The following is a 17,974-nucleotide window of genomic DNA, read 5'->3' on the forward strand; positions in this document are numbered from 1 at the left end:
GGAAAAAATGAACTTAAATGATTTTAGCAAATGGCTGCAATATAACAAAGAGTGAAAAATTTAAGGGGTCTGAATACTTTCTGTACCCACTGTATATATATTTATTTATTTATTTTTTTTATTTTATTTTTTTTTGTTTTTGTTTTTGTTCTTAGAAATGCACATTTGACATCGGGTTGACAGTAGTAGTTTGAGTTAGGATGCAGATGTAAATTTATGTTCATTATCAAAATCAGTAACATCCGTAAAAGAAATTGCAACAACCTACTGGTGAAATTAAATTTTTCTGACTGTTTGAGTTTTATTCAAATTAACCATTGTTCTTCCATACATTTACATCATGGTAACCAAACCACACATAGCACCTCAATACTGTGGTAAAAATCATCCAACTATATGGTTTCTAGGTAGCCTATTTATATGTAAAACAGCAGTCTAAATACATTTATTATAAATGCACAAACGCTAGACTATTTAATCACAAATATAGTGTAATTACATTCCATCACTCCTTTACATTTAATACACGTCTACATTAATATAATAAGTTTGATATAAATACCACACATTTCTGCCACAATACCAATGTTACTACAGTAAATCCCTGGTAAACGATGGCGATTTGTGGATTGAAAAGCCTTCTGATTGTATCATTGCACACAGTGTTTTTCTGCTGTTTGTCAGCGCTGTTTTATCTGGATTTAAACTAGTTTATATCAGTTGACTGATATCGACTGATACTAGTTTATACCACTCATTTGTGTTCTTCACTGAATTCAAGCGCTTCTCACAGTTTGTACAGTATAAAAACCATCACGCCTATGCAGACTCCTCGTAAACCACATATACTGTGTGTGTGTGTGTGTGTGAGAGAAAGAGAGAGCATGTTTGTGGTCTTGGTAAACCCTATGTTATGGGGACAAAATGTGTTATGGGGACACAAAGATGGCAATATCTTAAATCCTTGTCCTTGTGGGGACATTTCTGGGTCCCCATGAGGAAACGAACATAAATCATACAGAATGAAGTTTATTGAAAATATTAAAAAGCACAAAGTAAGTTTAGGTGTAGGGCAATAGAAAATACAGTTTATACGGTAGATAAACTAGTACACCTATGGATTGAACCCATAAAATGTGGAAACACAACGTGTGTGTGTGTGTGTGTGTGTGTGTTAAACAGATGAACGAGTGAAGTGCTGCTGTAAATGTGATGCTGTGGCCTGATAAACTATGTTATGAAACACAGATCATGTTGTGCTTTTTCTTTTTTTTCTTTTTTGATAAGCAAATAATGCTTTTTTTTGCACTTTTTAAGTCTTTTTGATTTTCTGTCACATCAGGGGATAGTTGCATAAAACACCACTATGCAGAATGTTGAGACACAGTGTCTTATCAATGTGTTTTTTTGCAAACTGACTTAAGTTTAAGAAAACTTTTATAAACAATTAAATGATAAAACTTATTGTAAGACTAGTCTAAGTTAATGCTACTGCCCACTAGTATGCAGAATCTCTTAATTATTATATTATATTGGATTATAATGTGAAGCCTCTGATGTTTTAATGTGTGTGTGTGTGTGTAGATCTCGGTGCTGCTGGCCGTGTGTGTGGTGGTGATCATTCTGGGTTTGGGTTTGGGTCTCGGTCTCCAGCTGCAGGACTGCAGGAATAAAGGTGAGAAACAAACACACACCAACATCAGCACCTTGTGTTTTAACACAGAAATAGATTTAAAAAGTTTAAGACAAACTTCATGTTGGCTTGAGAAAGCCTAGCTAGAAAGTTTGGAGTGAGCTTGAATTTTGAATATTTGAACTTTGAATATTTTTAAGTTTGAAGATTTTAAGATTGAAGATTTTAAAATTGAAGATTTTAAGTTTGCAGTTTGAAGATTTTAAAATTGAAGATTTTAAGTTTGCAGTTTAAAGATTTTAAGTTTGAAGCAGTTTTAAAAGCTTAAAGTCTGATGTTTTTAAGGCCATACTGTCTCTCGGATGGCTAGGTAGATTGTTATGTGGTGTCCAGGGTATTCTGGGTATGCTATGGTGTTGCTATGCTAATTGCCAGATATTAAACATGATATTTTGCCTATAGAAAATTATATTGTTAGAACCATTTTTTTATTTTTTTTATTTTTTTATTTTTTTTTTGCATTAGGACATTGTTTTATAGTGAAATAATGACATGGGTCAGTTGTGGACTAATGGATAGAGAGTCGGACTTGTAACCTGAAGCTCGTGGGTTCGAGTCTCTGGTCCGGCAGGGATTGTAGGTGGGGGGAGTGAATAACCAGTGCTCTCTCCACCTTCAATACCACGACTGAGGTGTTCACTGCTGTGTGTGTGCACTTAGGATGGGTTAAATGCAGAGTACAAATTCCGAGTATGGGTTACTTTTTTCACTTTTCACTTTCACCTGTCCACTGACGTGTGTTTGTGTGTGTGTGTGTGTGTGTGTGTGTGTCTCAGACGCGTCGTTGTCCTGCAGGAATCGTTGTTATGAGCCGTTGGATGTGGATTCAGTGTCGTGTCGCTGTGATAGTCAGTGTGTGGAGACTCACAGCTGCTGCTTTGACTATAAAGACATCTGTCTGCTGCCTAGTGAGTGCCCTTAATGTGTGTCATCATCTAATCATCTGCTCATGTGTCTCTGATCTCATATAAACGGATTTACAAACATACAGAAAAATATCAAGTTTGACAGATATTTAACTAATGGTTCGACTCAGTTATGATATTACACTGCCTTCATGTTTTATAAATCAAGTTAGATGATTAATTATTCCCTCTATAGAAGCATCTGTTAAATGTCAAAATATATAAGCAACCAGCCTGTCCCAAACCACAATATTAATTTATTAATTTTCAGCTTGAATTGCTGCTGGTGTTTGCGGTGACTGACTGATTGCTTGATTGATTTATTGCAACATTTTTTATTAATTAAAGGCAATTATGAAAAAATTATTGCAATTTTAACTTTCACCATTATAATTACAATCATTTTTACAGTATATGTCTGCTATTTATAATAATTGCCTTTAACTGTACTCAATATACAAGCTATAATAAATCTAATGGGACATTTCATGTAACATTACAGTAAAATACTGTTCAATTTACAGTTTTTGGAAGTTAAAAAAAATAAAAAGAATTGTATCACTTACAGTGAAAAACTGACATTCCAGCTCATGTTTGATGGTTTTTCTTTGAAATCTTTCTTAGTTTCTCTGTACATTTGGGTTATATGTTCCATCTTATACTGTTAAATGAATGTATATTGCATTGTTTTAATGTTATGTGTCTTATGATGATGTTTTGTATTTACATTTACATTTATGCATTTAGCAGACGCTTTTATCCAAAGCGACTTACATTGCATTCAAGTTACAGTTTTTACATTTTATCAGCTCTTGCTTTCCCTGGGAATCGAACCCATGATCTTGGCGTTGCTAGCGCCATGCTCTACTATTTGAGCTACAGGAAAGCATTTGTGTGTGTTCGCACCTTCTATATATCGGTATTTCCATCAGCTTGTGGAAAAGCTGATTGTATCGATCATAATGTGTTTATGCTGGGTGTCAATATACTATAAAGGCACTAGACACATTTGTGTCCCTGGAGCACAAAAGCAGTCATAAGCAGCACAGGTATATTTGTAGCAATAGACAACAATACATTGTATGGGTCACAATTATACATTTTTCTTTTATGCCAAAAATCATTAGGATATTAAGTAAAGATCATTTTCCATGAAGATATTTAGTAAATTTCCTACCCTAAATATATCAAAACTTCATTTTTGATTAGTAATATGCATTGCTAAGATCTTCATTTGAACAACTTTAAAGGCGATTTTCTCAATATTTAGATTTTTTTGCACCCTCAGATTCCAGATTTTCAAATAGTTGTATCTCAGCTAAATATTGTCCGATCCTAACAAACCATACATCAATGGAAAGATCATTTATTCAAATGATGTATAATTCTCAATTTCAAAAAATTTCCCCTTATGACTGGTTGTGTGGTCCAAGGTCACATTTTACTAATTTGGTATATTAACAATATTTAAGTTAATGAAGGATGCACTTTTTTTTACTGTAAATTTAAGTCCAGTCTGTAAAACTTATATTTTGTAAGGTGATGTTCTGGCGACCTCAGGGATGATTAACAGATGGAATATTAACACAAGCATGAGAATGTCAGTGTTATAATAGGAATGTGAATGAAACGGTTGAGCTGTTGTGTGTAGCTGAGAGCTGGGAGTGCACTGCGCTGCGCTGCGGAGAGAGACGGATGACCGACAGCAGGTGTCACTGCTCAGAGGACTGCTTGAGCTCTGGAGACTGCTGCTCCAACTACAACAGCGTCTGCAAGGGTGAGTCCCACCTTCATCAGCAGCAGTGTGTCTGTGCTTTCTGCAGCAGGATTCTGATGTGTATGGCGTTAAAGCACACACATGCATTCTGAACTACACAGAGTTTGTAAATCAGTCAAAACTATTTCAGTTTTCTCCAAAAAATGGTTTAATTCAGTGTGTTACTTTCAATTTCTTTGTAATAATTTATGAAATTCACTGGCAATTTCTGAGTGACAAATGTTTAATTTTACAAGTTATAAAGATTAACAATGTCATGTTATTTTAGGGTGTTTTTGTCCGTGTCAGTTTTGTGCAGTTCAGTATCAGAGTGACAAATGCATTCAAGGCCAAATATCTCATGTTTTTATCTTCCAATATTCTTCTGTGTGTGTGATGCAGGAGACACAGAGTGGGTTCAGGATGAGTGTGTCGACATGACCACTGCCAAATGTCCCGCCAGGTAACACACACACACACACACACACACAGACACACATACATACATATGACCCTGGAGCACAAAACCAGTCATAAGGGTCAATGTTTTTGAAGTTGAGATTTATACATCATCTGAAAGCTCAATAAATAATCTTTCCATTGATGTATGGTTTGTTAGGATCGGACAATATTTGTCTGAGATACAACTATTTGAAAATCTGGAATCTGAGGGTGCAAAAAAATCTAAATATTGAGAAAATCTCCTTTAAAGTTGTTCAAATGCAGTTCTTAGCAATACATATTACTAATCAAAAATGAAGTTTTGATATATTTAGGGTAGGAAATTTACTAAATATCTTCATGGAGCATGATCTTTACTTAATATCCTAATGATTTTTGGCATAAAACAAAAATGGATAATTTTGACCCATACAATGTATTGTTGGCTATTGCTACAAATATACCTGTGCTGCTTATGACTGCTTTTGTGCTGCAGGGTCACATTTATGATCATATGCTGTAAAAAATCAATTCAGTAAAAATGAAGAGTTCTGGTGAATTTCTGTCTTGAATGAACTCAAATCAAAGTGATGTGAACAAAACCTGTACTGAATCTCATCACAATTATGATGAATAAAAGCCTATTAAAACTCATAAAATCAGAGAGGATTAAGAAGATGTGAAAAAGATGACATGAGAAGATGTGTTACAGTATATCAGAGTTCACACACTTCATTCACTGAGCAAAGACTGGAATATACAACATGACTTCAGCATGTGAATTACAAATGAATCACTACTCTACTGAATCAATCATGAGTGAATCACTACTCTACTGAATCAATCATGAGTGAATCACTACTCTACTGAATCGATCATGAGTGAATCACTGCACCTCTAACAGAGTTTTCAAAAACTGTCTTTAATAAAAAGTACAAGTATTTACTCAAGTAAAAGTGGTAATCTTAGTAGTTACTTCAGTAAGAGTAAAAATATCCTTAATGTTGCTAGTTACTTCGGATCTTCAGATTTGGTTTCAGTTGACTGTAGGTTCACTTCATAACTCTCTTTATGTTCACGGTGTTCTTCAATTTTCTGTCATGAATGAGAAACAACTTCAGATGATTCAGTGCGTGCAGGAAACTGAACAAATCATGCAAACCAATTCAGACCATTTTGGCAACTTGTTTGATTAAGGCCTTGGAACAGAATCGATTCATTTGTGAATGAAGCATCACTCATGCCACACAAAAAAAGTTTAGTTATACAAAAAACATGGTTACACTTTTACAATAGTACATTTTTGTAAGGGTTGTATTAATATATAGAGTGAAAGTCAATGTAAAAAGAGCAAATGGGAGAAGCAGATGAACACAAAACAGCAGAACAACATGAAGTTAAAGAGGGTGAACTTCATCACTCATCGACATGTTTGTGTAGTTTTAAGAGGCAGCCGCTGCTGTTGGTGTCTCTGGACGGTCTGAGAGCCGAGTATCTGCAGTCGTGGCATACGGTCGTACCAGTGCTGGACAAGATCAGTGAGTCAAACACACACAAACACACACGTTCATCCTCTGTAATCCACTAAACCGGTGTGTGTGTGTGTGTGTGTCCAGGACGCTGCGGCACATCAGCGCCCTTCATGCAGGCTGTGTTCCCTAGTAAGACGTTCCCTAACCACTACTCTATCGTCACAGTGAGTCATGTCGCACAAACACACTCTGAAGTTTCAGAAATTCCTATTTCCTAGACGTACTTTGCCTACGTCTGTTAAATTATTTTGTAAATGTCTGTGGTTGCTGATGTTATTATATCACTTCTCCTCAAGAGTTTCTTGAGCTATTGAGCTGCCTCCTGTGTGCCAGTTATTCACCACAGAATAAACTCATGAAATTAAGTGCAGACAAACTTATAAACTGCTGGCTGTTTCAACTCTGTAAAGCCTGACATTTAAAGTAACAGTCTGAAATGAACACCTTTAAATAAAATACTACAAAACATTTGCTGTAATGGCTCACATATGACCCTGGAGCACAAAACCAGTCATTTAATTTTTTTGAAATTGAGATTAATGCATTTGAAAGCCGAATAAACAATCTTTCCATTGATGTATGGTTTGTTAGGATCGGACAATATTTGTCTGAGATACAATTATTTGAAAATCTGGAATCTGAGGGTGCAAAAAAATATATTGAGAAAATCGACTTTAAAGTTGTCCAGATGAAGCTCTTAGCAATGCATATTACTAATCAAAAATGAAGTTTTGATATATTTACGGTAGGAAATGTACAAAATATCTTCATGGAACATGATCTTTACTTAATATCCTAATGATTTTTGGCATAAAAAAAAAAAAATTGTCCCATGCAATGTATTGTTGGCTATTGCTACAAATATAGCTGTGTTATGACTGCTTTTGTGCTCCAGGGTCACGTATAGTCTGATATAGTGAGAATATGGAGGAAAAAACAGCTCAATTTTATTCACAGAATCAAACTGAGCAAAAATATGAATTTGCTGCAGATGCTGATATTTCTACGATGAAATTCTGATGCTTGTAAATCAGTGAGATCTTATAACAGTGCAGCAGTTATTGACATAAAATGATCTAAATATCAGCGGTCGCTCTATATCTCCAGTAATATATTTCAGTAAGATGAGATGTAAATGATCCAAACATATAATGCAATGCTGATTGAGAGATGAAAAAATAAACGCTCCTCAGAAGATGTGAGATGAAGATCATTCCTCCGCTGAGGAACAGTTAAAGTAAAGCTCCTCAAAAGATCCTGATGATCAGATTTGAGACGCTCTGATTTTTCTAGAAAATGATTAAAGCTGAGCTGCTTCAGTCCAGTAAGTGTTCATCTGGAAACATGACTGCAGTTATTCTGACGTTTACTTGATCAAAATCAGTCAAGATTTGAGATGAGAAGCAGCAGCTGAAGCTGGACGCTTCTACAATTACACTAAAAGAGCTTTTACTGGATAAAACTCTCTAAACTATCAATCAGAGATTGCGTGTGAAGCAGGTTTAACAGCGTCATGTTGGTCGTTTAGAGCCTTGGAAATTCCTGCTCAAACATGATAAAGTGTCTTGTTTTTGTAAGGTGTCTTGGATTAAAGCGTATGAGTGTGCAGGAAGTGATGTCATGTGTGTTGTCTTGGGTCTAGGGTCTGTACACCGAGTCACATGGGCTGGTGGATAATAACATGTACGACCCAGTGTTTGATGCCTCCTTCAGTCTGTCCAACAGTGAGAAAAACAATCCCAGATGGTACCAGGGACAACCGGTAAACACACAAACATGCACGCATCTGAGACTCTGATGTACTGTGCTGACCTTTGACCTCTGACCTCAGATCTGGAACACAGCCATGTATCAGGGGCTGAAGGCGGGAACGTTCTTCTGGCCAGGATCTGATGTGTCCATTAATGGGAGTTTCCCAGATATCTACATGAATTACGACGGGTCAGTTTACCTCACACACACATCACACGGTGAGGGCGGTTTGTGCGTCAGATTTATTCCTGATTGTATAAACAGTGTTCAGAGATCAGGTTTGGAGTATCGTCACGACCGCAGCTCTTTAACGCACTGCTTTTCGGCTCAAGTAAATGATGTGCGTTCGCTGGATAGTGCAGATTGTATCAGACGGTGTTTCATCACTGTTTATAAATCTCTGACCACGCACTGACATTAGGTCTGCTCTGCATTTGTTTGAGTCAGATTTATGTAGAAATTGTGTGTTTGTGTTTAATGTAGTTGATGCGTTTGTTTGCTGCTTTAAACTCTGGAAAAGTGCTATAGAAATTCCAATGATTACTATTATTACTAGTGGTAGTATAGTGTTTGTTTTATTTGATTAGTAGTATTAGTATTGTTAGTATTATTGTTAGTATTTGTATTAATAAAGGTATTATTATTTTAAATATTAATCTTATTATTAGTATTATTATTTTAATAGTATTATTAGTAGTAATAGTATCAATTACAGTATTAAACTTAGTATTATTATTACTATTAGTACTAGTTGTATTGTTCATATTAGTAGTAGTATTACAATAAAAGTAATATCAATATTACTTTTAGTATTATTATTTATATTAATATTACTATTATTATTTGTATTGGTACTCACTAAAAAATGTTGGGTTAAAAATAACCCAACTATGGGTTGGTATAGCACCTTCCCATCTGTGGGTTATTTTAACCCAATGAATTGGGTTAAAAGCCAGTTGGGTTAAGACAGAAGACAGAAACTCACCTGTTCCCCACTCATATTGGTCTGAAAAGGTAAAGAGGTGTTTCAGGTCTCGGGAGACTAGCGGAAATTGACTGACAGCACCATCTGCTGTTTTTGGAAAAGAAAGTTGCTCAGTTGCATTTGTGAGAAAATCTGCTCTGATGCATGTGTTAGAAAATCAAGCCAAGTTTCCTCATAAAAAGGCAAAGGAGTCTCACAGTTGTAACACACAATTCATATATTTGTCCATACCTCTGAATTTTCTCTCAAATAGAGTTTTGTATTTGCAAATCACTTTGCGTTTGTTTGAAAGTCAAGTTTTTCTTTGCAAAGCAGATTGTGTTTATTAGCAAAATGCTGGATTTGTTTGTATAATTTTGGCACAATATTCACTTCATAGAAGTATAAACACATTTAGTACAACACATTGAAAAAAAACCATGCAAATCTGTCATAGCTTCACATGAGAAATGGATGTAATTAGAGTCTATTCTCACAGATGCATAACAATATTCAATATCATATTAATAAACCATAAAAAACACTTTTAGTGTTATTAGTGCTGGTCGCTTTCCAAACACTTGACAGTGGTCCTATTTTGACCAGCAGGCGTCACCGTTGTGTCACGAATGCTTGGAAGAAGTGAACCATTTTCGAAGAAAAGCTTCGATAAATGTGATAATCACTAGTGCGACCAAACAAACTGTAATAATCAGAACAGGTCTGCAACCCTCCATTAACTGTAAAATAATATCACCAACAATTTAAACCTGGTGTAATGATAGATAGTGATTTCAGTAACATACTTAAGTTAGTATAACGTTACTTAAGTAGGCCAAACGTTAACGTTATACATTTCACCACACATTATTAACGTTGGATAACTGTAATACATCTCTAAACAGTTTCGCTAGTCTTTCTGTTAATTTTTTTAATTACTTTATTACTGCTAGCAACCTAACTGGGACAGCTAGTTATTCATTTACAGTCGAGCTCATTCTCCGGAGAACAATACACTGACTAAAGGGAACTACAACTTCGTTTAAAAAAAAAAGAAAAAAATTAGAGTTTAACGTTTCTTTATATAATAAGTATAATGTTATAAGAGTTATATATCAAAAACCGATATTACTTACCTCATACTGACTCAGCAGCAGCTTCTGTTGTTGACTTTCAGTCACTTGTCGTCAAAGATGTTTAAAAAATAACCCAACGTTTTAGAAAATAACCCAACATAGTGACCCAATATGTGTAACCCATCGTTTTTTGCTGTGTATTACTACACTTCCGGCTTCGCTACTGTTCGGACACTCCTGCTTATTGCTCTGCGCTTTGCTCCCTATTTATGTACTTTTCTCAGATTTCTCTAAGATTTTAACTTCAGCATATCAGCACAGTGCTCAAACAACACCGTTTTTAGAAAAAGAAGACTCTTTGTCTCCCACTGCCAGCAGTTGACATTCCGGAGACGGTAAAACACAGCAGTCTACATTCAAACAGACGGGAAGGAAAATGCCCCTTGTGGAATCTACTTGCTGCATGAACTGCCACAGACTTCTACAAAGGATTGCGGTTCTTGAAACAAAGTTACTTGCTGGACATCCAACACAGGTGGAACACACAGCAGAACATCATTACGGACGCCCTCAGCATACAGCCGGTGAGTCCTATGAATCTAGTGAATCTCAAAAGTTTATATAAAGTGTAGAGGAACAAGCTGATCGACAGACTAATCGATGGCACAAACAGGGAGTGAGACCCAAAGGCACTCGAGACATCAGATTGTCACGAGTATCTCGTATTGCTGCGGTAGCATCCTCTACCCCAGATACGGCTATGACAAGACTTGTAAACACTGGCATTCTACAACCCCCTATACATCTTGAGAACCGATTTGAAGCATTAATGAATGTGGGTGAGGAATCCCCAAATGTGACAAAACATGGATCGAATCAGCCAGCAGCTAACATCGCTACTAACAGGTGCTCGAGGTCGAGCAGACAGCGGCACTCAGCTCAGAGCGCAGCCGAGCCCAGGACTCTGATAGTGGGTTACTCTACTATCAGAAACATCAGTAGCAGGACTACAACTACATGCTGCTTTCCTCAAGCAACCGTCTCTGATGTGAACAAGGAACTTCGGAACATTCTGATGAAGCACAAGACTGCAAATCGAATCATCATCCATGTGGGGAAGAACGATATTCGGAAAGAGCAGTCAGAACTGCTTAAGAAGGATTTCAGTGAACTCTTTGAAGTTCAGTCGTTCATCAGTGGACCACTCCCAGCAAGGGGAACTAACATGTTTTCACAGCTGCTTGGGCTGAATACATGGCTACAAAGAACCTGCAGTACAAAAGGAGTCAACTTCATCGACAACTTCAATATTTTCTGGGGCCATAGACAACTGTTTAAACTGGACGGCTTCCACCCAAACAAACTTGGTGCAAGAGTCCTAAAGGACAATATCTATTTCTCCCTCCGTCATCCTTCAGTGGTGTGTGCCAATCCACTCGGCCTCAATGGCACACACACACCTGGACAGAGTATGAGTGACCACAGGACTTCATGTCAGCCTCAGAGTCATCTTGTGGTTGACACATCCCACAAGGACACTGATAACACCACGCAGCCAAAACAAACTTTCCTCATGGAAACTATCCCGGCTGAGCCCTGCCCACAAAGCTCATCACAAACAGACTGTGACATACTACATCAGCTCCAAGACTCAGCACCCAAGGACAACTATCTGGAAAACAGCCAGGGAAGCCAGGACAACATATCACAGCCACCGGAAACACCAGAGCCAGAGCCCGCTCACCAGACACACTATCCTCTCTCCAGAATCTCCACTTCTAAGCTTCTCACAGAAAATGGAGGAACTGGTGTATGCTGGGACCAAACTCTCCCACTCGTTCGCTGCAAGCCCCCAGATATCAACTAAAAAAACGGCAGGCCCCACAACCACCAAAGACTGCAGGCCCAGCTCTTCCTCCTCCATCCGCTGTAGGTGAACCAAAACAACTGATAACAGCTCTCAGTGATATGTGTCGGGTCCCCGCTATATTAGCAGCAACATTCACGAATGTTCACAGAACAAGCGGGAACCCAGTGCGCCTGTAGCCTTCTATATTTCTGTTTTATCACGTGATAGAAAGTCTAAGGCCTTCTCAAGCCGTACAGCTGACTCATCTAATCTGCGGCCTATAATGCGTCAATCTAAGATTGCTGTAGAGACAAAATGTAATTCCATCAAGTTAGCATTTTTAAACATTTGCTCACTAAAAAAATTATTATTTCTGATCAATGATTTAATAACCACAAACAACCTGGATTTTATGTTTCTAAATGAAACATGGCTAGAAGACAGCTGCAGTGCAACAGTCCTCAATGAAACAGCCCCTCCTAACTTTAACTTTACAAGTGTCTGCAGGACTGTTAGGAGAGGTGGAGGTGTAGCTGCTCTATTTAAAGATGTTTATCAATGCAAGCAAGTGTCATTTGGTCAGTATTTGTCCTTTGAATATCTCGGTATTGTGCTGAAAGGTGCTCCACGCATTCTGTTTATCATTATTTACAGGCCTCCAAAATACTCTCCAGCCTTTGTTAAAGAGTTCACAGAACTGTTATCAATGATTTCCTCAGAGTTTAACTGTTTTACTATTGCAGGGGATTTTAATATTCACATAGATAATGCAGAAATCAAAACTGCAAAAGAAATTATAACTGTTTTAAACACTTTTGATCTGATCCAGCATGTGCATGAACCCACACACAATCGTGGACACACTCTAGATTTACTCATCAGTAGAGGTATAAACATTTCATCCGTTGTTATTAAGGATGAAGCACTATCTGATCACTTCTGTATTTTCTTTGATATATTGATCTCTGTTACCACTGAATCTAGATCTGTCTCTGTCAGAAGGAGATGCATTAATGAGAACACTAGTGCGCTATTTATGCGATATTTTAGGGTATATCTTCAACACCAAGCATTTCTGCAGACTCTGTTGATCTTCTCCTGGATTCATTTAACTCAAAAGTTGAGAATGTTATTGATGATATTGCTCCGGCAAGGGTCTGCAAGAAGAATGGCAGACAAAAATCACCATGGAGAAAATCAACAGCAGTTCAGAGTATGAAAAGACAATGCAGAAAAGCTGAGCGAATGTGGCGGAAGACAAAACTTGAAATTCACTATAGCATCTATAAAGACAGCCTTCATGCTTTCAATGTGGAACTAGCCACAGCTAGACAGACCTTCTTCTCAAACCTTATAAACAGTAACTTAAATAACTCTCGCACTCTCTTTGCTACTGTGGAGAGACTGACAAACCCCCAAGTCAGATTCCCAGTGAAATGCTCTCCGACAGTAAATGCAATGAGTTTGCTTCCTTCTTCTCGGAGAAGATCAATAATATCAGAAAGAAGCAATTGATAGCTAAATTTTTAAAGCAATAGTACAGCACCTTACATCGTCAGCCTGCTATCTTGACACACTTACGACATCTTTTTTCAAAAGTGTGCTTAACTGTTTAGAAGCAGATCTCTTAGAAGTGGTGAACACTTCACTTCTTTCTGGGACTTTTCCAAACTCCCTGAAAAATGCAGTTGTTAAGCCCCTTCTGAAAAAGCGCAATCTTGATAACACAATGTTGAGCAACTATAGACCAATATCAAATCTTCACTGCAAAAAATGCTTTTCTTACTTAGATTTTTAGTCTTGTTTCCAGCCAAAATATCTAAAAATTCTTAAATCAAGAAGGATTTTCTAGACAAGTAAAAATTATTGTCTAGTTTTCAGAAAAAAACTGGTCAAAATTAAGTGAGTTTTTGCTTGAAACAAGCAAAATAATCTGCCAATGGGGTAAGAAAAATAATCTTGTTTTCTGTTTGACATAAGATTATTTTTTTTACCCCATTGGCAGATTATTTTGCTTGTTTCAAGCAAAAACTCACTTAATTTTGACATGTTTTTTCTGGAGATGAGGAGGCCTGATCATATATTTTGTTTAATGTCCAAATAGAGTGTACAGCTTCACCATATACTGTAGTTTTGAAATGTCTTGACATTCCATTCTCATGCAGGCCTCTACACACAGGCAGATACATGATTATATTAGGAGAATAACTTGATACATAAATGGTTATATTCACATTGATTATACTTGATTATTTTATAGTTTGATTAATAAAACTCTTCGTCAGTTGACAGTGCTGAGTTATCAGTAACCATTTTTTAAGATGAGACTGAAAAGAACCAAAAGTATGTAATCTTCTAATTGTTGATGGGATGGAGTTCCATTCCCTTGCAGCTTTGACTGAAAATACAGACTGACTGAATTTACTTCTTTTGAGAGGAATAATACAGTCCCCTCTTTCCCCACCCCTTGTAGATCGGGGAGCAGCTGTTCTAATATTCACAAACCGTTTTAGTGGTGAAGTCAGGCTATGCATAGTCTTAAACAGCAGACAAATATGTACATATTTGATCAAGTTATCCCAGCTTAGAAAATTGTATTTTTTTAAATATTGAACAATGATGAAACTGAACTGATTTCTTATCAAGAGTTTTTAGTGATTGTTTATACAAAGACTCTAATGGTTTCAGTGTAGTAATACTAGCTTGCGACCAAGTAGTTAAACATTAAGTAATATGAGAAATAATCATGGAATGCATATACATCAAAGCCGCCTCAGATGACATATAATCACGAATAAATCTAAAATTTGATCAACTAAATCTGACCTGGTTACAGACCTTTTTAACCTGCGCCTTAAATGAAAGTTTGGAATCAATCAGAACACCGAGGTACTTATATTCAGATATAACTTGTAATCTTTCCCCTGATACAAATACATCTGGCACTACACTTAAACTCTTAGTTTTGGTAATGAACATACACACTGTTTTAGAGATGTTTAACTGTAAGCATCATTGTTCTAGCCAAGCTGTAACATGAACCAGGGATTCTGTAAGTTAATTTGAAACTTGTGGCACACTACTTCCGTGTATATGAATGACAATGTCATCTGCATACATTTGAATGTTAGTGTTAGGACAGACGGATGGAAGATCATTGATGTACAACGTAAAAAGTAAAGGACCCAGAATAGATCCTTGTGGAACACTAGTGGATATACTTAGGGGAGCTGACTTATAATTCTGTATACTAACATACTGTGTGCGACCTGACAAGTATGATTCAATCCATCTTAAAGTATGTGGAGAGAAATTAAAACTTAACACTTTAGACATAAGAATTCTGTGGTTTACAGTGTCAAAGGCCTTCCTGAGGTCAAGAAACACAGCCCCGACGATCCCTCCTTTATCCAATAGAGACTTGACTTTTTCAGTGAAGTAGAAATTTGCCGTCTCAGTTGAATAGTTTGCTCTGAAGCCAAACTGCATTGGATGTAAAGCAAAATAACTATTATTTAAATAATTAGTGATTTGTGCAGCCATCAATTTCTCTGCAACCTTTGAGACTATAGGTAAAATACTAATAGGTCTGTAATTACTAGCAGAGTGAGGATCGCCACTTTTGAATATAGGCACAATAACAGATGACTTCCAAGCACATGGGAACATCCCCTGAGAAACTGAAAGATTGATAATTTTAGTGATAGGATTAACTAACAACTCACTAAGCTCTTTAAGCATTACCACACCCATACCAAATACATCCTTTGCTCTGGATGGTTTAAGAGATGTGATTGTTCTTGTGACGTCTGATTCAGAGACTGCCCTTAGAATGAGGGCTTGTTCCACTGTATTAACTGAATAAACTTCTGTATACTTAGGGGAGAAACGTTGTGCAATTGTGACTACCGAGTCAACAAAGTAATAATTAAGTGCTTCGGCTACATCAGCTGGATTGTTAGTCAGCTTCCCGTTAACCATCATTTCAAGTGATGACCTTTCTTTTCTTTTATCACCTTGTAAGTAGTTCAATTTATTCCAGATTGTTTTAGAATTACCTCTTGCCTCATTAATTATTCTCAGGAAAAAATCAGCCTTTGCTTTTCTCAGGGTCTTTACCACCTTGTTCCGTAATCTAACAAAATGTTGTCTATCATGACTAAACTTTGATCTATTTGCAGTTTTTAAAGCAAGATCCCGTTTTTTCATTAGTTCTAAAATATCTGAATTCATCCAAGGGACAGTATTACTTTAATTTTAGGATTAAATTTACTTTAATAGTACTCTGTAATTTTTTGGAGAATATTCGACTGTCTTCCTCCTGATCTTTTCCGATTAATAAATCATCCCATTCAATCTGATGGGACCGCCCTTCTGAAGTCATCTAGTTTGCGTTTTGGAATGCCATAAGAATCATATTTCCTTACAAATGAATTGAATGTCTTGCTTGATAATTTTCTGGCCACTAAAATCTAATTGTGGTCAGAAAGGCCTGTTAACATATTAAAAGTTTTTAAAATTCTCTCTGCTCGGTTACTAAAAATTAAATAAATTTGAGACCTTGTTGAGTTAGTTATTCTTGTAGGCCCATTAATCATTTGCTTCACATCGAAGTGATCAGTTATCTTTTTGAGATTCTTTCTAACAGTTTTATCTTCCCAATTAATATTGAAATCTCCCATAATAATGACTTCTTTGTTCACACTGTTTTAGTAATTGTTTCAAGTTTTCATAAATATTAGAAGATGGTGGACAATAAATTACAATTAATACAAAAGACATCTGTGGTGATAGTATAAGGTTCAGACCAATACATTCCAAATCTATGCAATTTGCCCAGGCGATTTCATTACACTGGATGCCAGTTTTCACATAAATCATAACTCCACGTCCCTTAGAACCAAATCTATCTCTCCTATACAATTTAAAACCAGGTACTTCTAATGCTGCAGAAGGAGAATTTTCATGAAGCCATGTATCAGATAAACAAAGAACATCTAAATTAGAGTCTAATAAAAGATGATGAATTTGATCTCTTTTTGATATAATACTATATTCAAATGTCCACCTAAGAGATCCTTTGGCTTGACTTTAGGGTCCCAAATTGTTCTTGATTGATTTACTGTCTGAAAGAACCCCCATTTCCTATTTTTTAAAATACCTTGATTTACAATTCGCAATTCGGCCTTCTCTGCCACGAGATAATTAGGTTATTAATATTAGCCTAATAATTTTATCAGCTTTTATTATTCTCGAATTTGGTCCTCCAAGTCTAACTAACTAACCACTGACTTATTAGTTTATTCGAGTCTAAGTTCAATATAAAACACTATGAACCGCTCTACTGTGAACATACGAGCTGTAACCACTGCAAGCTGTAAAGTAAACAGGAAGAGTTTGTCCGAACTCAAATGGTTTTGCAAGAGAATGCAAACGAGAGAACGCAAAACATTTGAAAAAAAAATTTTCCTCCCACCCTGAATTTTTTCCACTCACCCAGAATTTTTCCCACCACAATGTCCTTTAAAGGGCTGCGTAGAATTACTATTAGTGTTAGTATTGCTTTTATTTTTAGTACTATTATTTGCAATGGTATTGTAGCATCAGAACGAGTCAGACAAAACTAAGATTCGATCAGGACATCGAAACATGAGGAGCTGAAATTCCAGGAGAACAGGACAACGTCGTAAAGATTCCTATCTCCGACTTCTGGAGCAAGCCTAACCAACAAGCCTCTTTCACAGAACAGCTCGCAACATTAAGACAAAAGAACATTTATTGATAAGTCCAACGCAGGAAGGAGATCGTCAAATTTGGGGTAAATAGTCAAGATTAATGGTCAAAGAGATGGCCATCACATGTGTTCCACAAGAGAAATCACGAGCTTCTTTAGATTGACTTTTCCCCCACACATACAAGACAAAGGCTGAGACTGAAATTCCTTTGTCCAAAGAACATGTCTTTTGGTCTCCACAGAACTATACAGAGACTTTCTTTTTCATATGC

The 17,974-nt window shown here is 36.6% G+C and overlaps 1 protein-coding gene and 1 non-coding gene across 2 annotated transcripts in view; one reads left to right on the forward strand and one right to left on the reverse strand.

Annotated features, from left to right (window-relative positions):
- Positions 1-17,974, forward strand: part of LOC131526080 (venom phosphodiesterase CdcPDE) — a 33,381-nt gene that overhangs the window by 2,652 nt on the left and 12,755 nt on the right. The window contains exons 2-9 of the mRNA XM_058754184.1: positions 1,585-1,675; positions 2,470-2,601; positions 4,250-4,375; positions 4,757-4,817; positions 6,236-6,333; positions 6,412-6,491; positions 7,970-8,089; positions 8,159-8,268. Of these exons, the coding sequence (XP_058610167.1) occupies positions 1,585-1,675; positions 2,470-2,601; positions 4,250-4,375; positions 4,757-4,817; positions 6,236-6,333; positions 6,412-6,491; positions 7,970-8,089; positions 8,159-8,268 (818 nt within the window). The remainder of the gene's footprint in view (positions 1-1,584; positions 1,676-2,469; positions 2,602-4,249; positions 4,376-4,756; positions 4,818-6,235; positions 6,334-6,411; positions 6,492-7,969; positions 8,090-8,158; positions 8,269-17,974) is intronic.
- Positions 3,412-3,486, reverse strand: trnaa-agc (transfer RNA alanine (anticodon AGC)). Its single transcript has one exon. It is a non-coding gene; the product is annotated as a tRNA-Ala (tRNA).

Source organism: Onychostoma macrolepis, chromosome 19, assembly GCF_012432095.1.
Source record: "Onychostoma macrolepis isolate SWU-2019 chromosome 19, ASM1243209v1, whole genome shotgun sequence".
NCBI lineage: Eukaryota > Metazoa > Chordata > Actinopteri > Cypriniformes > Cyprinidae > Onychostoma > Onychostoma macrolepis.